General features: G+C 33.9%; 4 protein-coding genes and 2 pseudogenes across 5 annotated transcripts; 4 read left to right on the forward strand and 2 right to left on the reverse strand.

The window, feature by feature from the left end:
- Positions 1–216: 216 nt before the first annotated feature.
- On the reverse strand, positions 217–3,875 carry LOC143606087 (coatomer subunit zeta-1-like; annotated as a pseudogene).
- Positions 3,876–5,615: 1,740 nt separating this feature from the next.
- Positions 5,616–9,662, forward strand: LOC143606086 (pterin-4-alpha-carbinolamine dehydratase 2, mitochondrial-like). 2 transcript variants are annotated; one of them, XM_077081969.1, is made up of 7 exons: positions 5,636–5,678; positions 5,770–5,795; positions 6,030–6,110; positions 7,190–7,275; positions 7,349–7,472; positions 9,109–9,177; positions 9,359–9,662. In XM_077081969.1, exons 2-7 carry the CDS (start codon positions 5,783–5,785, stop codon positions 9,439–9,441), a joined length of 456 nt encoding a protein of 151 aa, XP_076938084.1. In that variant the 5' UTR covers positions 5,636–5,678; positions 5,770–5,782; the 3' UTR covers positions 9,442–9,662. The 2 variants fall into 2 exon arrangements, with proteins under 2 accessions (XP_076938086.1, XP_076938084.1); XM_077081971.1 differs by lacking the exon at positions 6,030–6,110 and having other exon boundaries at positions 5,616–5,678; positions 9,359–9,656.
- Positions 9,663–11,313: 1,651 nt separating this feature from the next.
- On the reverse strand, positions 11,314–12,662 carry LOC143606085 (acireductone dioxygenase 3-like). The gene is made up of 6 exons (XM_077081968.1): positions 12,557–12,662; positions 12,385–12,479; positions 12,086–12,200; positions 11,888–12,012; positions 11,660–11,730; positions 11,314–11,555 (listed from the first exon to the last, which is right to left on the reverse strand). The coding sequence occupies exons 1-6, from the start codon at positions 12,633–12,635 to the stop codon at positions 11,504–11,506; spliced, it is 537 nt and encodes a 178-aa protein (XP_076938083.1). The 5' UTR covers positions 12,636–12,662; the 3' UTR covers positions 11,314–11,503.
- Positions 12,663–14,946: 2,284 nt separating this feature from the next.
- Positions 14,947–15,387, forward strand: LOC143606088 (pentatricopeptide repeat-containing protein At2g34400-like). The gene has a single exon (XM_077081972.1). It carries the CDS (start codon positions 14,947–14,949, stop codon positions 15,385–15,387), a length of 441 nt encoding a protein of 146 aa, XP_076938087.1.
- Positions 15,388–15,480: 93 nt separating this feature from the next.
- LOC143606089 (pentatricopeptide repeat-containing protein At1g08070, chloroplastic-like) lies at positions 15,481–15,828 on the forward strand. The gene has a single exon (XM_077081973.1). It carries the CDS (start codon positions 15,481–15,483, stop codon positions 15,826–15,828), a length of 348 nt encoding a protein of 115 aa, XP_076938088.1.
- Positions 15,829–19,669: 3,841 nt separating this feature from the next.
- On the forward strand, positions 19,670–20,064 carry LOC143606091 (uncharacterized; annotated as a pseudogene).
- The last annotated feature ends 3,460 nt before the right edge of the window (positions 20,065–23,524 follow it).

Consider the following 23,524-nt stretch of genomic DNA (forward strand, 5'->3'; position numbering starts at 1 on the left):
TAGGAAGGTACACTGAAATTCTCCCATTTACTTTTATGTTTTGAGCATAATCATTAAATAGTCTTGTTTCCTCCGATTATACTTGGTTTGTGTTTAGTAAGTAGTAACAACTAACAAGCAATTCCTTTCTATGTTCCAGGGAACTGAACACACCAAAATGGCCATTTATTTAAAAGGGTGACCTACCCTCATGCTAAAAGACCATGAAGAGAAATCATGACCCTAGCAAGATCTTAAAAAGTTATATCATATTAAAATAGTACAGAATCAAAACAGTCAACCATTCAACCTTAAATAAAACTTAAAAATATTGATCATCTTCTTGTCTACTTTCATAACCAACCATTCAACCATCTTTATGCAATAATAATAATACCCATTGGAACTTAATTTGCAACTGCTGACTAATTTTAAAGCACAAGTTTCCAACATGTCCTAACAAAATTACCATCATCCACGCAGCAAGCATCCTTATCCACTGTATTGTATTTAACAGACAAAATTAGTTGAGACTTGAAACTTTTGGTCATACAATTAGTTCAAAGTTAAATTACCTGAGAAGAGATCTTGTAAAATGTTCCCGTGCCGTTGCCAATGCTTGACTTATAGTCTGCAATAACCAATTTAATTGTGTCGACATTGACATGAAATAAATCAACTTACTTTTCTCACTTGTGAAAACAACTTGAATGATGAGTTGATACCAACTATTCAAAATTTTACCATATGTTGCTGTATTTATTTATTAATATACCAAAACTGGTTATTCGTCCAAAATGTTGGTTTTTATGGTGTTAACCTTAGTTCCATAGAAAAATTGGATTTTATTAATCCCATCTTTTTTTCATTGACCAATAATAATCTCAACTAAAAATATTCCTGCTGGAGGTCCCACCTTTGAAAAATTTTGTTCTCATTGGACCTCCGTTAAAAAAACAAACGGCAGTAAGTTTTATTCATATTTCAAACTGTTGTTTTAGGGATTTTGATCGGAAGGAGATACAAGTCGTTTGATGTAAAACGGCTTTTTTTTTTCAAACACCCAAACTGAAGCACCTCGAATAGGTGCTCCAAACAACGAAACGGTGGTTCAATTCGGGTGTTTGAACTTCCAATTAACAAAAATCAAGCCGTTTTACATCAATCGACTTGTATCCATCCTCCTTCCGATCAAAATCCCTAAAACATCAGTTTGAAATTCGGATAAAACTTAACGCCGTTAAGTTTTTTTTAACAGAGGTCCATGAGAACAAAATTTCTAAAAGGTGGGACCACCAGCAGAAATATTTTCAGTTGAGATTATTATTGGCCAACCACACAAAGGCGGGATTATTAAAATCCTATTTGCCAATTCTATATACTTGAAATTACTATAATTTTAAATTCTTTTATAAACGATTATAAAATACCTGCTCAGATAGAGGGGCTGCAGAATCTACACTGTGGCTTGCAACCTTTCCAGCAATTACATTTGCATCAGTTTCAAGAATAATTCTGAGAAACAAAGTGTATGCACACATGTTAGAACATAAAACATTTATATGCTCATGTTTCTTTTATATAATTATAAATGATTTCCCAGCTAGTCAAGGGCAGATATCAACAGCTAATGAAACCAATTACTCACACTACATAAAAAAGATTAATATGTGTAGCAACCCAAATTTTCAGAATATTGATACAGAAATATTTTTATTCCATACATAGATGAGGAATTCTCATTTGACTTGTGTTAATCCAAATTGAATTTAACTGTTTGACCAAATGTCAAACAGCAAAACTTTAAAGATCCAACTACGGTGTCTAACCAAGAATTATGGATATGCAGCATAACCAATTAATTTGATATACAAGTTTTGGTAGATTTTAACTGATTCTAAGCTAGAGTAGGTTTCTGTGTAAACCTGTGCTATAACCATCACCAGTGCTAGGAAGTTGACTAAAATAGCCATTAAATTTGTTTTAGATAATAATCATATGATTTTGACAAACATGGTGATATTGGGCCATTGGCTAAACTTGATACAAAATGGCAATTTGGTGAGTTGATTGGCCAAATTGACATAGTATGACAAATGATCAATTACACTTCCATAAGGATATCTGTAGTGGAGCGACGGCCAAATGGAAAAAACAGCGACACTGCCACGTGAAGTAATCACTATTTCATAAATATTTTCCTAAATATTTATATAAAATAATACTAAATTTCATCAAATAAATTCTTAAAACTAAATTCTTGAATTAAAAACAAAATATAGACAAAGCATAAAAATGATAATTTAATTTTAAAGAATAATAAAACTAATTCTTGCGGTATTTGTTTCTAGTTGTTTGGGTTGTTTTGTGGGTTAAAGAGTGCACTGTTAGGATTGTTTTTGTAGGTTAAAGAACAGGTTGCTCAGGTTGTTAGGACTTAGGATCCATGATGAAGAATGTATGAAAAATGGTATGAAGATTAGATGAAAACAGTATAATTTGGAAGAGAAAGATGATAAATTGTGGTGTAAAAACTTGAGTTAAGTGGTTGTTTATATAATAAAGAGTTAAAAAATGAAGTTCTTTTTAATACTTAGCAGATCCATTCAACAGATAGTTTTTTTAAATCACCACCGCCCATGGCATTTCCACACCTGACACCAACACCCCAAACACTGCAAAAACGCCACAGGCGTAACAGTGTTTTTGAACATATGGATGAGGGTGTTTGCCCACTACGCTTGCTCTTAAGTGTTTTTGAACTTATAGGTTCATATGAAATTGAAAGGTAATCAAACTAATGAGGTATTTCAAAAAGTGGACTGGGTCGGGTAAAATGCAGCCAAACAAATGCATGTAGTTGATATAGAACAACTAGCGTCGAATTAGTCATGTAGATAATAAAAATGGTCACTTTGTCACATGATTTCAGATATGTGCGTTACACTAAGTGTATCTATCTTACCCGCCATCGATAATTTCATCAAGGCACAACAAGATGAGATCCAAGTTTTCAAGTGCCTCCCTCTTATCCAAATTGCCCCTGAACACATAACCATCAAATATCCAATAAAAATGCATATTAAGTTTCACATAAAACAAGAGCAGAAATATTAGTTACAAACTACCTTAACAGAATACCAACTGCATCAAAGAAGCCCTGAAGAACGGTGGATAAAATGAGCTCATTATCAGAGTCACCGCCAGTAACGAAGAAGTGAAGGTCCTGAACAAACTTGTAGACAACAACGTTGCTATCAAGCATTGTTATCTCAGCTGCAAATAGTCAGACACGTATTATTAATATCATATTGTTGAGAATGAAGGATCTGTAAACATTAAAAGTGAAGTGTAATAACAAATAATAATAATAATAATACCTTCGGTGCGTGCGTTGATCTTGTGAGTCTTGGTAAAAATAGACTTCTCAAAGGCTTCTTTACCATTATTAGTTGGCCAGTCATCCGAATAATACTTGACAGCGATACGGCCTCCTTCTGAGTCAAGAAGCAGAATGTTCTTTACCAAAGGACAATACTCCTATAACACATAAACATCAGACAGCTTTAATGGTATCAATCACAATATTAGGTCGGCGTCAAGTCAAATGGTCATGCTAATCAGGCTACAAACATAAACAGATTGTTATATGTTCCTAAATGATATAAAATAATCACAATAAATATCAAGTAAAATCTAGTACGACTATCGATTATTTGAGTTTTCAGAGGAAACATGGAAAAGAAATAGATCCACAGTCAATCATGTTAGAATTAAACAATCAAAATGGGGCGATCATATCAAAAACACGTACAAGCCTGCTGCTGCTGCTGCAAACACCCTAAATCGGAAATCAATAAAAGTGAGCAGTCAATTATATTATTATTACTGACCATTTTGCGAGTCCAGATAATTAATTATTCTCTTCTTCTACTGGTTGCTTCCTTCCTTCAAAATACGAACGAAGCAGGTCGATCGATCAGCAACCAAAGAAACCTAGCTTCATAAACACAAACGGACAACTTTCTATTTTCTTATTTTATTTAAAGAAAATTGAATTTTAATAATACAAATACATACAAACAACCTAATATATCGGTCGGCCGAGAAAATAGATTAGTATGGCGACAGATCTCGTTGTTTTGAGCATACGTGTCAAAATCTTGTTAGCTTCATAAACTGTCGGACGATGAATTTAAACGGTCCATCCAACCGTTCTAAGAATACCAACTGATGGGCTAGTTAAGAATGTGGTTGGTCAAAGTGGCCATTTTGGTCTCTTCCTTAATAATAATAGCCCACTTGGCTTCATTTTCTAGCCATGGTTTACTAAAAATCCCCGCTCAAGAATATTTGGAATGATGGTTCTTGACCTGCCATCCGACTAAACTAACAGACCGCCAAATAATCCAACTAAGCTTCGAATAATCCGACCAAAATGTTTGGAGACAACCAAACTGTTTGGGAGGATCAACATAATTTGACTTATGAATGTTATTAGTTAATTTTAACTGTTTTAATATGAAAATAACAAATTATAAAAATAAAATAAACTTTTATATAATACTTTTATAATAAATTATATATATTCGAGCTTGTGATTGAGATATATACACATTTAGCAAATAAACACATAACAACTAGCATAAACATATACCATGTAATTTGACACAACAAACATGAGATTGAATTGTGTAATGAACACAAACTTGAAGTAAAATGTTGAGATTTGGTATTAGGTATGCATGCTAACTCCAAAAGTATAAAATATGGAAATGGGGTATAAATACTCGCCTTGGTAAATGAGACGATTAAATAGATTTTGATTCAAACGAAAATTATGAGGCGCAGAACCACAATGTATTATACTGAACAAATAAATAATACATATGCTAGAATTCAACGAGTCCACACGAAAAGAAAACTACGACAATATGGGATTAATTCGTTTAGTTTAGTTTACTCATCAGTTTCTCTCCCTTCCTCTCCTTTTCTTTCTTTTAATGAAATTCGGAAACACCCCTTTAAAATTTTCCTTTCTTAAATAAAACTTGGAACACAGCATATTTTTTCCATTCCCCATGTTTCTTCCCTTTCCTTCTTTAAATGAAACTCGGGAACACAGTGATTAGGTTCGAATTTTGACGAATGTCAGAACGTATGGTCTGACCTTTGACCCGGTAAGGCTCCATGTAATTGATTATTTACACCACACCTCCTGACCTAGGGGTGTTTGGCATAGCTTTTATTTTTGGCTTATGCTTATATTTTAAAGTAGCTTATAGTTTATTTTCTATTATTTGATAAGCTCTTTTTAACCGTTTGGATTAGCTTATATTTTCAAGTTGATAATAAGTTGTTAAGTCTACCATTCTTTAATTTGTTATAGTAATAAGTTGTTTCAACAATTATTAATCCACCATCATTTGAGGACAAAAGAGTAACTCACATCGTTACATAAATAAGCTTATTCAAATAAGCTAAAAAACCATCTTCAAATAACTTTACAAGCATAATCTTAAAAAGTTAACTAAACACAAAGTGAAGGTTATTTTATAAAAAAAGAAAACTAAAAAAAAGGTAGGCCAAAGTCCAAACACCACTATTCCTCTACCTCCATTCGGCGGCGTTCCGATTGTATAGATAGATCTATGATTTCCATCCGACGCCTTGTTCCTCTCACTTACCACTACTGCTACGTATGTGTATGTGTATGTATATGTAAATTGCAATCTTCTTCTCTTCTCTGTATTGTTGTTGTTGTTGTTGTTGATTTTGGATTTGTTTCAGGTGTTCCGGCCTCATGGACTACGGAGGTATTGTTTTCCTTCTATAGACATCTCTTTAAATCAAATGCTCTTTCTTTATCTGTGTATTTGATTTATTTTTGTTTTGTTCTCATCAATAATGAAGCCTTTGCCCTGGCCCTAACCTAATATGTTATCACAAACCAACCAACCAATCAATCCCCACTCAAGTCATATAATAATAATAATACCAGTGCTTCTTTCTTTCTTTCTTTGCATTGCCCAACATTTTGTGCATTACAGTTCAACTAGTTGCATACCAGTGGAGCAACATAGGCCAATTCTTAATGGATTCAGGAGGACATTCTGTACCATCAAAGGTCGGTCTGAATGTAATGTATACATACTTTTTTAAAACATACACTCTCATGAATTATAGTTATATGTGCAAATATTACATGCTGAGTAAGTAAATCACCTGAATGCATTTGATCTTCAAATGACACGCAAAATCACCACACATGGTTTACCAATCCCTACGTATCCAGTAAAATCCCACTCATTGGTAGGGTGGGACGAGGGCAAGCCTTACATCTACCCCCCCCCCCCCCCCCCCCCCCCCGGGCTCCAAAAAGGTTTTTTTGAGTGTAATAAACCAGATAAAGCGGATAATATAAAGTGTAGCTAAGAGAACCAGGACAACAACAAACACTAATAGATAATAGTACCCTGTCAGTAACATAGAGGTGATTTGAAAAACAATAAACTTAACAGCTAAACGAGCAAAATGCAAGTGAACCAGAAATGATTCACGAACCCTTTTAATAGGATCCTTACGCTCCCCTACCAAACTTTCCACCAAAGCAAAACTAAGGCAGAGCAAAAGCAAAGGTAAGATAATCTATTAAAAATATATGCACACTCCCTAAAGTCCATAATATTTTTAATCCTACGACTCCACAAACTCCTATTCCCAATCTTATCTTCTGTCTATCAACCTTCCATCAAGTTTACCAATCCTTAGAGATGCATCTATCTGAGAAGAACAAAAGGTATATATATGTGCGCGCACGTGCACTTAACAATAAGAATAATTGGATAAGATGTCAGTATTTTCTGATTAAACACAAGAATAGCAGTAGTAGTTGAGTACTCAAGGGCAGCCATCTGATGTAATAAAAAAAGGCGCTTATTGGCATCTTAGTATATTAGTATCTGACTCATTTTGGCATCATAGTATATTAGTATCCGACTTATTTTGTGTATTGTGCTAAAAGTTGATCATTTAATCTCATGAACACAAGAACAGCTCATGACTGGAGGCAATAATTTGTGGTGTCACATAAATATTAGAAAGAATTTTCTACATTGCAAATTAATTCATTGCTATATCAATTTTGTATTTTTCCACCGCCCCTCGTCCTTTCAAAAACTGACTTCTATGTGCCATACTGCCATTTCAGATTTGTCACTTCAGAAGTGCGTTCCATGCAACAGAAAGGATTTGAGTCCTATGACTGAAGGAAGTGCCAATGTGTTGAAACCAAAGGTTTGCTGCTATCTATATATCTTTTGTTATCTTGATTTTGTAGGGAAAAAAGTTGATGTTGGCTATGATTTAGATTCCTGAATGGGAACTGCTAAATGATGGTGGTGTGATGAAGCTCTGTCGCAAGTGGAAAGTTAAGAACTTTCTCCTAGGATTGGAGTTTTTTAAGATTGTTGCTGACTTGGCTGAATCCGAAGGTCTCTCTCTCTCTCTCTCTCACACACACACACACACACACATACACACAGAGAGTTTATATAATTTATGCTCATTAGTAACCACTAAGGCCAAATCTGATCATTTTACAATGTTTAGGACTTTCTGACTCTAACCTATGCAGTTTAATGGGAAAAATATTGGATATCGGTCAAGGACCTATATTTGAGATATTGGTTATTGTGGTGAGATATCAGTAATTTTAATATCATGCAGAATTTATATATATAGCAATTTAATACTAACAATTCAGTATACTCTCCTACCATTAACAAATTAACCTTTTGCAACCTACAATTATAGCAAGTAGGAACTGATTAAGACTTAAAACACTAACATTAAACACTAAACATTGACAATTAAGACTTGAAAACTGATATCGGGAATATCGGTGGTATATTGGTCAATATTGCCGATATTATCGGTACACATATTCTGACCAATATTTTGCTAGATGTGGAGATGTCCAATAACCGCCATAGCAGTATAGCACCGATATTGAGAGCAGGTTTGGGATTGAGTTTGAAAAATGCTTATTGGCTTATTGGTGTTTTCAAAAGCCAATATATTAAAATTTGTTTGGCAATCACAAAAATCTTTCTTATTTTAGCTTTTTGAAAGGGTTAAAAAGCAGTTTTCCAGAAGCTCCAAATCCTGGCTTTTCAAAATGGCTTTTTGAAAAAGCCAATAAGCCAATAAACACTTTTCAAACTCAATCCCAAACATGCTCTGAGTGTGTAGACCAACTCTGTCCAACTTACATGGCAAACTTTTAACCTACCTACAGCCAAAGAGGACTCTGTAATCATTCTATATAAATATTTTGAGTAAATTGCATGGATGGTCCTGTGGTGTATACTCAAATAGCGATTTTGGTCCCCATCTTTGAGAAATTACTGGCTTAGACAATAGTTTGCACAAATATAACCCTTTTGGTCCCTGACACGGATCGACGCTTAACTTTTCTGAGAAACTTTTTGGAAATGACCAAAATGCCTTTGGAATATTATAAAACAAAATATGTAAAAATCTAGATCTCTATGGGCTCCACATGTTTTTTTAATAATACTATATGCGTGTGTGTATCTATTATATGCATGTATGCATATTTATTTTCTATTTTTGATATTGAAGGGTATTTTGATCATTACACATGCACTTAACAGAACGCAAACTATTGAGCCATTCGGGATCAAAACAGCAATTGAAGAATACAACATGGGCCATTCGGACAATTTATTCTAATTGTTTTTTAATCTGGTACAAATATTAGAATTTTACATGCTCATGTAATTATGTGATTGAATTAGATTGCACACCAGGTTCTCAAGGTGAAATCTTTTGAGGGTTGGGAGTAGAATAAAAAATAAATTTATTAACGACCATAAACTTCATGGTTTATAGCCCCTTGAGATACAATTTTTGGGTAGTTGTATGAAGATCAATTGAAATCCTATCTATGATTGTCATAAAAGGTTAGCAGTTGACCTAATAAAAAGGTCGAAGTAAATTTAATTACTTAAAATGAGTATAGTTTGAACATGATTCATCACATAGTGACATTTTTCTCAAGTTTTTATATAAAAATGGTTATGATCTATATTAATTTGAATACAGGTCATCATCCAGATCTCCATCTTGTTGGATGGAACAATGTGACAATTGAGATATGGACACATGCTTGCGGTAAGAATTGAGTATAGTACCATATCATTGAATAGCAATGTACTTGTCGCTAGTTAGTGATAAGCAATGTTATCAGAAAATGCCCACATAAGCAAGAAACGTTCAGTCGAAAAGGATAATTACCAAAAGTTAAGAAACTTTTTTCAAAATAGTTTGTGAAGTTAAAGTGTGACTTGTGCAGGTGGGCTCACAGAAAATGATTTCATATTGGCTGCAAAAATTGACAAGCTACCCTTCGAATCTTATCTTAAGCGTAGTAAATAACTTCACTAAATGTTTCACAAGTTAGCTGATTTTCATAAATTAATACAAGACTTTTATGATGCTGTTAGGTTAGTTTGGTGAGGTGGTTATTTACATTTTCTGTTTATTTTATTTTTCATCAATGTTTTATATCCGTAATAATATTCTTTTCTTTTTCTAATAAATTGATACCTGGAGAATGTCTGAAAGGTATAGATGAATTATTGATCCTTATGTGGTGGCTAAATGCTGAGAAACACAAAGGACGGTTTCAAAGTGAAACTTTATTTTTATTTTAAGATGTACAAATTGGTCGTCGGCTCAGTTTGTAAACGAACCGAGTTCAAGCTCATGCTTTGAACACTAAAGAGTGTTATTTCATTCTCCACTTCAACCTTTCATCTCTGTGTATATATAGCTCTATTATGTAATTGTTCAAAAAACTTGATGTGAGCATTTGGAAGATTTTTGAATATACGACTAATTTTAGCAAAATCTTACTAGCATATTATAAATTTTTTTATCAGCAAAATAACTAGTTGTTTTCACTTTATTGTGGATCTTCAAAAATGGTAGGTCGCTTCTCTTTTTGAACACACTAATTCTTCTTTTGACTTGGTTTCTCTTTCTCATTTGAAATGCTGCACCAAGAAGAAAATTCATTCAAGTAATTTGACTCACTTTCTATAAAAGCTTTTGTTTTATAAAAGTTGGCTAATTAAAAACTTAAGACCCTCAAGACCCTGTGTGTTTGTGTGCACGTACACACTTGTTTATATAGGGAGAGACTCGTTATAAAAGACTAAGTTGATATGAGAATAATGAAACAAGTCTAAATCGTTTAAATTTTCTAATAATGATTAATATTTTACTTCTGTATAAATGTCTATGTTCATATCAATAGTTTATAGTTAATATTTTACTTCTTATGTACATAAAAATACCATTAAACTAATTTGTTCGTGTGCCTTTGTTTTTACTTTTAAAGGTTTACCTACACATGCGTAGGTATGTGTAGAAAATGCACAACCTACAAATGAATTTTGTTTATATTTTTCGTATAATGCTAAAAGAGATGAATAAAATTGTATTTCAATCATTTTTTTATATTATGAAAAGAATGAATGGTTTTCTACACAAAACCCTCCTTGTATATTTCTATGATATATAGTGAGATAAACACATGTAGAAAAGACGAGATAACTTGCAGGCAAGTTAAATCCATGTTTACTTAACGTTTAATCATTTTTACTATCATCAAAATTGTCTTGTGTACACCAACAAACCCATGCCATGCCCCCAATGCTAAGCTACATCATACTTATTGTCCTCGCTACTCGAAAAGCACCCAGTGCTGACCATACTGAGAGAGACAAACCGTAGGTAATGCTAGTTGGCGAAGTGGCATTATCTCTAGCGATACAAAAAGAGAAAAAGAGAGGTCGTGATGAAAAAATTTAAGTCCGTACCCTCCTCGTGGAGTAGATCATGCATCCAACTAAGTCTTTGAATTTTGAACGGGATAATTCCCATCCCACTATCACTAGCAGGGCAGCCAGGACGTGAGCACAATGAGTGTGGGCTTCCCAAAAAGCCAGCCCGGGTCCGGTCAGTAAAGGATGAAGGGTAAAACCGTAATGTTGTGGTGACAAAACCTTCTTGGGTTTCGGGTGGAGAAAAGAAGGCATGGGGACTCAGGTCAGGGTGCAACATAACCAAGGGATTCAATTAAGGACGAGAAAAAACGTGGGCACGAAGGACTCGGTGTCCGAGACGATGACTGCTGCAGTTACTGGATTAGTATTAGCCGCTTGTTGACGACTTTTTCTTTTTATTATTATTTTGATAACTTGCCAAGCCTATATGATATTAGAACAAAGAAGTTTAATTATAGTTGAGTTTGAGGAAGTCTCCCAATAGTTGATATATAATCATTAAGCATAAGTGCTTTTATGGTATCATAACACAAATAAACAAGACATATTGTAAAACATTAAGATACAGCAGCAGCAAAGCAAACAATAAACTACTGCCCTTATTATATACTATTACTTCCCAACTCCAGTTTCTTACATAATATATCTTAAGCAGCAGCAACATCCTTCTTCTGCACATATGCTTCAACATATTCCTTCCTGCAGATACCAATATTTGTCCATTACATTCATTACAGACATTTATTTACGATCTTGATACATAGTAAGAAAAGTAAAAGTAAAAAAGAAGAGAGTGATGATACCTTGCAGGCAAGTGATCATGTGGTCGATTGAAAGGAGTCCAAACAGGGTCACCAACAAAGAGCCGCATTGCCTGCCAACAAAATAAACAGCTTTTAACCATAAAACTACTTTTTTCCTTAAAAGGATTGGGCTAATACACCACATGATACAAGTTCAAATATAGCATCTACTGGCTAACCAGAGCCACTATCTATCCTCCATAAGCTGTAAGTAGATTATAGCAGTACCTTATTGTAGTTGTCGGAATCAAGGGTGAAGCGGTGATACATACCAGCTGGAAGTACAATCATGCCCCCTTTCTTGAGCCAAACACGAATCCAAGCTTCATCACGATCCCTCACATCAAAGTAGCCTTCAATCAAAATAACCATGTCAAATATTAATATAAATATTATTGCTATCTGGAACTGATAACAAAAACTTACCACTTCCAGCAACAATGTAGCGAATCTCCTCGTCAGTATGAAGATGCTCTTCAAAAAAGCTTTTGATCTTTTCTTCATAATTTGGCAACTTTTCGGGGCAAACCTCACAGAAATCCTGAAAAACTCCAATTGAACAAACAGTAAGAGGTTGTTTGGTAGCCTCTTAATGGTTCATAGACTCTACAATGGTTAAAAGGAATGCAACACCTTAGATGTTACCTCTTAACCATTAAGAGGCTATGAACCATTAAGCATAAAGAGGCTACCAAACAACCCATACGAAAGAGTTAGCAGCAAACCATGTAAGAGTATCCGCGTGATTGACGAATTTTTTTCAATTCTTCATCGGTTTCATAGTTATCGGCATCCAAACGCCAACTAAGCACACCCAATTCTGTGCAGCAATAATTGAATTTAGAAAAAAAAATGATAAGTAGAAAATGAAGGTGGTTTTTAGTTAATAATAATAACCTGCAAGTTTATCAAGGGATACAAATTCCTTTGGATCCTTGTGATGTGGAAGCCTTTGGTCTTCATTACTATCATCCATGTACCATCACCTCCTCCCGAGCATCCTATTAACACCAAATTCTTCCTTTTAAATTAATATTACCATTATATCTATTTATTTGTCTAACTAAATCATGAGGACATGATTTTAATTAATAAAATATATTCAATTCATCTTAGAAACAAGACAAAGGTGAAAGGCACAAAATTGAATGAATCGGCAAATGGAATTAAGAGAGGCGATGCGATAGATATCTTGCCTACCTTGGATACAGAACCCATAGATTGATCTGAAACTGAAAGAAAGAATTGTTAGCTTTCGAGTTACGCAGGCAGGAACAAGGAAACCCTAGTTGTTTTTCGTTCTTTAAATTATTAGTAATATTTATATGTGTGACATAGAAAATAAGGAGTGTGTGTTTTTCATGCCATTCTTCAACGCCTTTTATTTGCTCATTCGTGCCGTCTAAATTCATTGAATCTTATCGAAAAATAATAGGTTTACTGTATTTTAATAACCCACACCATAACGTAATGTTGGTGTTGTAACAGGCTTTGTTATTACTAAATTATAAGGCATTGACAGCGGAATTTTCGTTAACCCGGTAGGTTTCAAAGATTGGAATATATATTAAAGAAAATTTATGAATTTCTGACTATATTGGGCATTCGCTAGCCAGAATAATAAGTACTTCTACCTGACTTATACTATGGTTTATTGATAGTTAAGAAACAAAAGAAACGCAATATGAACACACATGTGAGCTGTGTTTTTGCTTTCATTTATGATTCTTGAGACTGTTTGTTATTCAATACTTCAGAATTCTAACAAAACCCCTTTCTTGGAAAGGTTCAGGCGAAGGTGACACAAGAATGAAACGACCAATGACTTCCGACTAACATGGGCTATAAACTCTATACTAGAATGCAGTTTAGAATTAGAATATTATGTTAACGTTGGCTCCTTTTGCCCCCTTTGTAAGAACGCTTAATATTATGGCTTATAATGCAATATATATAAATGTGCATTACCATCTTCTAAACCTAGCGCAATATGCTAGTCTAAATTCTAGTATGTAATTATTAATTAACTAACAAATTTAGACGGTTCATATTTATTATTTTTTGTTATATTTTTTTCCTAACCAAACTTTGTGTAAAAATTGAAATCAAAGGGCTTTTAAAAAAATCAAAAGCTTATAAAATTTGGAATGAGGGCGTATAACATGGATTCGAAATAAAATCCAAGTTAATTAGTGCCATGTTATAGATTAACAATTAATCAGATGAATGGTGATTTTCACATATTTAAAAGTTAAAAGAACCAAGTCCTCGTGTAGTTAATCGTGTGACAAGGCAAAGCCTCTTGAACATCTAAAAATTCTGAGTTTGTGATCATGAAAAATAATAAATTTACCGTTAACAAAAAACCTAAGTTTACCGTGGCAATAATGGATATATATGGTCATATGAGTGCAAACGAGCCTAGCAAGCTCGATCTAGTCTTTTCACGAGCCTACCGCTTACCCAATTGTTTAATTCTGCGGCTACCGCCTTCGTATCCCCCGTTATACACACACTACGTCAAACCTCCATTGACTATCAAATCAAACTCACTATTATCGCTATCAGTATACTCAATTATATTATAACTGGTAGTCTGGTACGCATGAGCTTTCCATAAATCAAAGCTGCGCAATGCTTTACACCAGTTGTTCTATGAATCACATTACAAAACATAGTCATCTTTCCCGTTTAAAAAGAACCTGCGTGGTCATTTTTTGTGGGTTTTCTTTTAATGCCCACAAGGTGTTTGATAAAAGTCCCCAAAGACATACAACCTTTATAAATCACCAACCCATAACATCTTTTATCCAGCTAAACAATCTAGGCAAGAAACCCACAAAATATGAGCTTTGTACCGCCCTTAAATTCATGTTCCAAGACACTAAACTCGCACCTCGGTTCTCAGATTCATGCCATGATAATTCACTCAGGTTTTGACCAGAATTTGTACATAAACAGCTCGTTAGTGAACTTTTATGCGAAATGTGGTTCAATGGGTGATGCACGAAAGGTGTTTGATGGAATGGAATTGTATGATGAAGTGTCATGAACTTCTATGATATGCGGGCTTTCGCAAAACGGGCGGGGAAGAGAAGCGCTTTGTTTATGTAAAGAAATGTTGACGACACTCGTTAGACCGTGTTAGTGTTATTAGCGCGTGTACCGAGCAAGAATCGGTGTTTAAGTGTGGTGAGTTGCTTCATGCACATGTTGTTAAACTGGGGCATGAAAGAAACAGTTTTGTGATAAGTTGTTTGATTGATTATTATTCAAAATGTGGGAGGATGGATAAAGTTGTCGTGTTGTTTGAATCATGCATAATTAGAGATGATGTTGTGTTGAACACTATGATATCAGCATACTCTCATAATCAACAAGGCAAAAATGCATTGAAACTTTTTAAGAAAATGCATAGTGAAAGCGCGGGTCTTAGTCAACATACTTTGACCAGCATTTTGGATGCGTGTGGGGCGTTGACAGTTGTTCAACAAGGAAAACAAATACATGCTTTGGTAATGAAAATGGGTTCGGATCAGAACTCGTTTGTGGTTAGTGCTTTGATTGACATGTACTCAAAATGTGGCAACATTGATGAAGCCTGTCGTGTTTTTGACCAAACGGGGTACAAAAACAACATACTATGGACTTCACTGATCACTGCCTACACGCAGAGTGGTCGAGATTTAGACGCTTTGAAAATCTTTGACCATTTAGTACTAGAATAAAGATTCTTTCCAGATTATGTGTGTTTCTCGGTTGTGTTGACTGCTTGCAAGAATTGTGGACTTGTTGATAAAGGTATCGATTACTTCAAAAAGATGACATTGGATTATGATTTGGTTCCTGAAATCAATCAATACGCATGCTTGATTGATCTTTATGCAAGAAGGGTAATTACAGAAATGTCATTTGATGCAAATGCGGTTATGTGGAGTTCGATTCTGAGCTGTTGTAAAGAGTATGGGAATGTGGAGTTGGGGAGAGAAGCTGCTTATAAGTTGTTTGAACTTGAACTGCATAGTCCGGTACCTTATTTGATTTTAGCAGATATCTATGCTAGTGTTGATTTATGGAATGAAGTGCAAAATGTAAGGATGTTAATAAATGAAAATGGAGTAAGAAAATCTTTAGCAGGGTGGTCAAAACTAGGGTATGTAGGAGGCTGATATGTAAAAACAACCAAAGGGTTGGAGAAATTATGAAAGGTTTACTTGTAAAAAGGTTGATATGTAAAACAAAAGAGGTTGATGCAACTTTTGGTTGTAAATGAAGCTTATTTGGTTGTATACAGAGCAACACCTTGCGCATGTGATGTTCGCGCTTCGGAGCACCTCACGCTTTTTTAAACCAAGATTTATGCTGACTTGAACACTAGTAGGCAAGGTATGTTATTCTTCTTGATTTCATCTCTAGATTTTGACTAGCCATTATGGAAAATGGATAATTGTGTATGCATATATATCTATTGCTTTGTATCTGTGCATAGAATTTGTACATCATTAATGACTACTTCCGGTTTCAAATGATTTGAATGACTAAAACGTAGCTATTCTAGAGGGTAACCAAGGTTGTTTTTCTATATCACTTACCGATTTCATAATTGATCAATTTGGACAAGTATAATAAATCATATGATGCCACCTTGAAATGAGAATACGTACAATCCTTCATTCTTTTGTTTTAATATACTGACAATGTGTTTTATAAGAAGTCTTTAGCAACCACTTCAATGTGCAAGAAGGCAATGTTGTAGTTTACAGTTTAGCTCATTGACATCTAACATTCCATGTTCGTTCGTTGATACTTGATGCCCTGTTTAGTAGTCCTGTATACTTGTAATTTGTTAGTTAATAGGCAACACCTAGATATTTGATACCTTTAGTAGTGCTATAAAAGCACTAAATTTGAGCAATTTGCTGGGCTTGAGCTTCCCTGTTTAGTAGTCCTGTATATAACTCATAGGTGTAAGGCGTAATCAGTCAGCAATATCTCATTTGTCATATGAGTGAAGTTTGAAATCCAATACTTTTAGCAGATTTACTGTTTTAAGATAGATAATTGATTATGCTCCATAGAGAAGGAAGGATTGATTAATCATATGAATAATAAGGTTGATCATATCGTTTATAGTACATTTGGTTGACACTTCTTTACCGTTCTAGGTGTTATGAATAATAAGGTTGAAATATCATATGAGAAGGAAGGATTGAACAAGTTTGTGTGATGTGCTGCGTGTTAGAACTGGGAATACAAGCAACAGTCTTAAAAGTAAGTATAATGTTGCTGACTTTTTCACATGTCAAAAGGAAAATAAAATAATACTAGGGTAAGATGTGCTATATATATGGGTTTTCATTGGAATTGGAGGGTTAAGAATATTTCAGTAAGCAAGATGGACAAATTAAGCGACCTTGAAAGCATGATCATGGATTACAAGTTTAATGTGGGTAAAGATGGATGGAAACGGACGAAGGACAAATCGGGAAAATTTTAAATGAAATGATTAAGGAATGGTAGGAGTGCAGACTTTATATTTTGTTTGGACTAAATGGGTATCGAACTATCGATTAAATTTTCTTGTTTCATGCGGAGGTTACTACAAGACCGGATCCCAACAGCTAAAAATCTGGTTTATATGGGCGCCTGTTACATGCGGTGGTTTGTAAACTTTGTTCTGCATGGGAAGAGAACACAGACCATATTTTATGGTCATGCTTGGTGGCTGATGAGACTTGGAGAAAGGTTAGTCAGTGGAGTGGATGAAGAATTCGTTTGCCTGATGTTGTAGGGTCCATCTCAAAAGCAGAGGTTTAAAGTACAACAAGAAAGGTTTTAGTTTGCTATCGTGTATACAACTTGTTGGGTGTTATGGAAAGACATGAATGAATGTGTTTTAAAGGGCGTTAAAGATCAAGGGAAAGGATTATTGAAGAAATCAAAATGGAGTTTTTCAACTGGTTATTCATCTCATTTGATTCTTGGTTCAAGGATGGTTTTGAGGAAATATTGATACTTGCTGGGCAATGTGTATCAACTGCACATCATGGTTAAAGTGTTATCATACTACCATGCATGTAGTAAGAGTTTAAGACTTACATAAGTACGGTGTTTTTTAACTAAAAATAAAATAAAAAATGTATGATTGGTTGGTTTTGAGTTAGCTCATGCCCTCACAATCTTCTTTTTGTTAAGCATTGGCGAAAACCGAATTGACGCCAAACAGAAGGTCAAGGACAATCACTTTGACCTAAAACAAATCTGCGATCACTACGCGGAAGATTAGACGGGCGAAGACAAAATAGAAGATGGAAAAAAGTAAATAGTAAAAACAAAATAGAATATGAAGAAATGTGAAAAGCAAAAGGAAGCGCAAATAACAAGTGTAATCAAGCATACCAAATAAATAACATTGTTATTAAAATATAATAAATATTATCTACAGTAACACTTTGTGAGATAACATGTCACTTCTTATTTAACAATTATATAATTTCGTTAATAAAAAAAAAATCTAATGTAAGGGTGAGAGGGTGGTTTACCCGCTCACTCAAACTACTCACTCAATCAACTAAAAGAGCGATTCTTCAAATTATATGAGGGGGGTTCTTAAATTTTTTAGAGATGGTTAAAAGTGATTGTGAGAGGATGAGAGAGAAAATGCTACTGTTCATGGTTAAATTTAGAGAAGCACATTGTTTATCTCTATAATTTTTTAATGTTTTTGAAAGTGGTTGTGAGTGAATGAGAGAAAAAAATGTAATGATAAAAAGTATAAAAAAAAGTATTATTTAGTTGAAAATAATAGAAAAAAAATAATATTTTTAGTGTAATAATAGAGATGAAGATGAAAGAATCCATTAAGAATACTCTAATAAGTTAATGTCACCTCAAAGAGGCCAAAACTATTCCAAACTAGTGAACTACTCAATTTAAGAAGATTGTTTACCCACTCATCTAAACTATTCATTCAATCAATGAGGGGATGGTTTACCCACTCAACCAAACTATTCACTAAGTCAATAAAGTATCACCTCCAAATAATTTAAAAACTATTCCAAACTAGTCAATATGGGGGGATGGTTTACCCACTCAACCAAATTAGTTACTCAACATTTATTTTTTTAATTTTCTATTAAATTATATAAATTATTTAAATAAGAAACATAATTTCATTAAATAAAAAAAATAAATACTTAAAAAAAACACAATACTAAAAATAAACAAAATAAGAAAATAATAAGACAATGTGAAAAATGATGGCTCGAAAACTCTTGGGTCGGAGTGGACTCGTTATCATTTAGAGCAACCTTTGGTCTATGTTTCTCTGCGTTTGAACCCGATGATTTTTTTTCTTAATGACCCCATGATTTATTTTTCTTAATGACCCTTTCTTTTCCTTTTTTGTAAGTTGAGGCGTATAAAGTGTATATTGAGTAGAAAAGAGATAAGAAAATGGTTTTAAATATTTATATAGAGTTTTTCCTCACATTACCCGGAGGCAACTAGTCGAGGCCGTCCACCCTAGTTAACTTATATTTCTTCTCCATAACAAAAAAAAAGTTAAAAAGAAAAATATCTAACAATAACAACTACGGCTAAAAACCGCGTGGTAGCTAACTAGCTATAAGAGCATTCTCAGCCCGTTCCTCTACCCTATATTTCATATATATCATATAATTACACTAAAAAATACTGCATTTTCTCTCTCCTATTTAATTAAATAATATTTTCTATATCTTTTATTATCATATTTTTTCTATCTTTCACTCATAACTACTTTATGAAAATATTAAAAAAATTATGCATTATTTATAATAAAAACCTCAACTCGAACCTTCTAATATAATTTTTTCTCTCTTCTCTACTAACAATCACCTACAACCATATAATATAATTTACAAATGATCGAGAATGCTCTAAACACAAGTCTCCACACTTTTTCCCTTCCCCCAATTACTTGCTCACTAATCCACCAACCTCCAACAAACCCTCACTGATCCACCAACAATGGCGTTGGAATGGGTGGTTCTGGGCTACGCCGCGGCAGCCGAAGCCGTCATGGATCATCCTCCTCACCCTGCCAGGCCTCGACTCCCTCCGCAAAGGCCTACTCGCCGTCACCACCAGCCTCCTCAAACCCTTCCTCTCCGTCGTCCCCGTTCTGCATCTTCCTGTTACTGGACATCTACTGGAAGTACGAGACCAGACCTAGCTGCGATGCACACGATTGCTCCCCCTCCGAACACCTCCGTCACCAGAAATCCATCATGAAGAGCCAGCGTAACGCCTTATTGATCGCTGCTGCTCTCGTCTTTTACTGGATCTTGTACTCGGTTACCAAGCTTGTGGTTCAGGTTGATCAGCTTAATCAGCGGATTGAGAGGCTCAAGAACAAGGAGTAAGTGTAAGTGTTGTTGGTTATTATTCGAATTGAGGCTGGCTTTGTGGATGGATTCTACTAGTGTTTTTAAGGCTTATTTCAATGCCTTTGAACCTTTTAATGTTAGTTTTATAAATCAGTTCTTGTTTGTGATATTAATATGAATGATTTCAAGTGTTTTGTGTATTAGGCTGCAAATGAAAGTACGAAACAATTTTTAGGTTTGTTCTTTCAATTCCACACCATTAGCTTCGTCTTCTACCCTGGTATTTATGTGTGTTTTACGGGTTGGAGATCAACTGGATGTCTGGATCCGATCTCACCGAATAAGCCCTAAATGTTTGTTAACCATATGAATATGGATATGTTAACATACCCAACCACCAAATCCATTTGAGCTATATTATTATCAACTGCCAGACCCGTACCCACCTAGCAACAGAGACAAACAAAGCCTGAAAATTAATGATCTTCAAGGCTCAAACACGGTGTGTGGATTACCGGGGGGTTTTCTGAGTTGATTGAATTAGGTTACTGATTTCGAGGTACCGTGTAATAGATTATTCTAATAAGATAGGTAAAAATGATGCAAAATTACTTGTGATAGTGTTGTTACCTGGTTTTTGGTAATGGTGAATGTTTATAGTTAGTAAATAGTGCTGTTGATGATGACGACGTTATAGGGAGAACAATTACTTTGATGCAAAAACAAGTTAGATTGTTGGAGAGTGATGTACAAACATCGATGAAGATCACGGTGCTTGATACTACATAACCTTTGAGGATTCTGAATACCAGACGTATGTTGTTTTTGGACATAACTACTGCAGGTTTACCAAAACACTTCAGTGTTTGTCTATGTCGTGTTGTTACCTTTCATATATAAAAAATATATACATTTCTTAAGAAAAAGTCAAATAAAATGGGCTTAGCGCCATAAACTATTCAACAAAGGGGTTGTTTGGTAGCCTCTTAATGAATGGTCATTAAGAGACTACCTCTTAATGGCTTTTTAATGGCTCATAACCTCTTAATGGTTAAGAGGGTAGCCTTATATTCAGACTTAAGGCTACCCTCTTAACCATTAAGAGACTACTAAACAACCCCAAAATGCACATCTGGTTTATCAGAATGTGTAAAATTAAATAGGAGTTTCTTCTTCAGAAGAAATTTTCTTCTTCTACCCATATTTTCAAAATTTTTTTTGTTCACACTCTTTATCACTTAATGACATTAATTGAACTAGTTTATTTATTTGTTTAGTTGAGCATGTTTCAAGCTGATTGTCAAATATCTGTTCTGATTTTTGAGAAATAGTACTCATTTTTCAACGTTGTTTAACTCTAATATTTCTTTTTCAAAATTTTGCTTTTGCTTTATTAGCTTGGATATGATTTTTAATTTGTCACCTGGATGCATGCTCCAGTCATCATGAAGTACGTTAAGTTTTTGGATGATGTGACATTTTTTAATTTGAAGCTCAATTTTTGACGACTCTTTACTAGTCATTTGAAAGTTGTTCTTCTATGACTTTTTTTTGGTTAATCTTTAGCTCCAAAAGGCCATTTTAACGTATTTGGACTCTTGGGGTTTAGGGGGGGGGGGTTGTTGAAATGTTTGTTAATGCTAATGAAGAAGAGGTTGGATTTCATTGGTTCGCTCAAAGGTATCATCGGTTATGTTGGTGGAAAAAGACGCCAAGAAGAACAAGAAGCAATCACAACATTGACAGGGGAAGCAAATGAAACATTGACATGGTGGAAAAGACGCTGAGAAGAATATACTGTGCTTGAGGCAACGAACACATCGTTGATTTTTTGGATTTATCTGTATAAAGGGCTAACTGAATTAGTGATTTACATGAAGTTGTTGCTGCTGAGAGGTCCTAGTTATACTTTGAAGTGATTGAAATGCAAATGATGTATTGAGGTGACTTGTTAAAGGACCACAACTACAAACATATTAACTTTTTCGTCATCAAATATGTAGCAAGCTATTTTGTGAAGAATCTGTGGTTGGTAAGATGAGTATATTGAGCTTCTTTTAAACCTAAAATCAACTAAGAATATGCTACTTTCAAATCATTTGTATGAAATGTAATAAAAAACCAGATCGGTAACTGAAGACTGAAGTAGCTAACTAGCCGTTTTATTTATCATAAATTTATAAAAACTGAATAGTCTACGTGGTATGTATGGGTCCCCTATGTATTAGATATTACAGTTGGATCCAATAAGTTTAGACGTTCAGTATTTAACAAAAAATAGTCCCCATAATGGATGACATTATGTTAAGTATTCTTACATGCCAAACATACTAAGGGCAATGCTAATTCCAATGGCCGGCCCGTATGTAGTAGAAGCCCAAGCTAGGGTTTTAGGCCTCCAAGTTTTTTGAGGCCCCCAATTTTCTATATATAATATATATATTATATATAGGATTTGGTTTCATTTCAAAAGTATTTTTGGTGCGATAAAAGATTATAACCAATCACATGATTTCATTTTAAATTTCTTATTATTTAAATAAAAGGGTATCTTAGTAAAATATAAAATGTTTTTTTTTAACTCATATTCATTAATAGTTTAATTAATATTAAGTTACTAGCAAATGATAAATTATTATTATTATTATTATTTATTTCATCTAAAATTTGAATAATTAAAATCCATTTGATCTAAAATCATTTTATTCTAACACATAGCTAATTAATTTTTTTTATTTGATCTCTAATGTAAAGTGTTTTTTTATTTTTATTTTTTTTTATTTTAATCAACTAATGTAGCGTAGGCTTTATTTTATGTAATGTAGATAAAGTTACGTAATCTAATGTATGCACACTTTCAAATTTTGTATATTCATAACTAATGCAGTGTAGACATAATCATATATAGTCTTGGAAAAAACTAATGTAATATAGGCTTACTTTAAAATGTTGTGTAGTCATAACTAATGTTGTGTAGATATATCAAATGTACTGTACGTAAAACTAATATAGGGTAGGCACACTTTTAAGTGTTATATAGTCATAACTAATATGGTGTAGGCCTATCATATGTAGTGTAGGCAAAACTGATGTAACGTAGGCTCACTTTCAAATGTAGTGTAGGCAAAACTAATGTAGTGTAGGCACACTTTTAAGTGTCTTATAGTCATAACTAATGTAGTGTGTAAATATATCTAGTGTTGTGTAGGCAAAACTAATGTAGTGTAGTGTAGGCACACTTTTCAAATATTATGTAGTCATAACTAATGCATTTTTGGACATATTTTAATGTATTGTAGGGACACTTTCAAATGTTGTGTAGTCATAACTAATGCAGCATAAAAAATATCTAATATAGTGTAGGTAAAACTAATCTCGTGTAGTCACTTGAGACAAGTTGGTGTATGTGTTTAATTAATTAAACTAGTATTAACTAATGCAACATAAAAATATCGAATATAGTGTAGGTAAAACTAATCTCGTGTAGTCACTTGAT

Source organism: Bidens hawaiensis, unplaced genomic scaffold (genome assembly GCF_021521415.1).
Source record: "Bidens hawaiensis isolate Kalapana, Puna unplaced genomic scaffold, B.hawaiensis_p1.1 tig00072955_1, whole genome shotgun sequence".
Taxonomy (NCBI): Eukaryota; Viridiplantae; Streptophyta; class Magnoliopsida; order Asterales; family Asteraceae; genus Bidens; species Bidens hawaiensis.

Bases quoted from the DNA above. Each gene is read 5' to 3' on its own strand.
- LOC143606088 (XM_077081972.1), top strand. From the start codon at position 14,947: ATGGATAAAGTTGTCGTGTTGTTTGAATCATGCATAATTAGAGATGAT.
- LOC143606085 (XM_077081968.1), bottom strand. From the start codon at position 12,635: ATGGATGATAGTAATGAAGACCAAAGGCTTCCACATCACAAGGATCCA. The intron at 12,480-12,556 runs GTTATTATTATT...ATTGCTGCACAG, and splicing joins ATCCCTTGATAAACTTGCAG to AATTGGGTGTGCTTAGTTGG. The intron at 12,201-12,384 runs GTTTGCTGCTAA...GGAGTTTTTCAG, and splicing joins CACGCGGATACTCTTACATG to GATTTCTGTGAGGTTTGCCC.
- LOC143606089 (XM_077081973.1), top strand. From the start codon at position 15,481: ATGACATTGGATTATGATTTGGTTCCTGAAATCAATCAATACGCATGC.
- LOC143606086 (XM_077081969.1), top strand. The intron at 6,111-7,189 runs GTCTGAATGTAA...CTGCCATTTCAG, and splicing joins TTCTGTACCATCAAAGGTCG to ATTTGTCACTTCAGAAGTGC. The intron at 9,178-9,358 runs GTAAGAATTGAG...TGACTTGTGCAG, and splicing joins GATATGGACACATGCTTGCG to GTGGGCTCACAGAAAATGAT.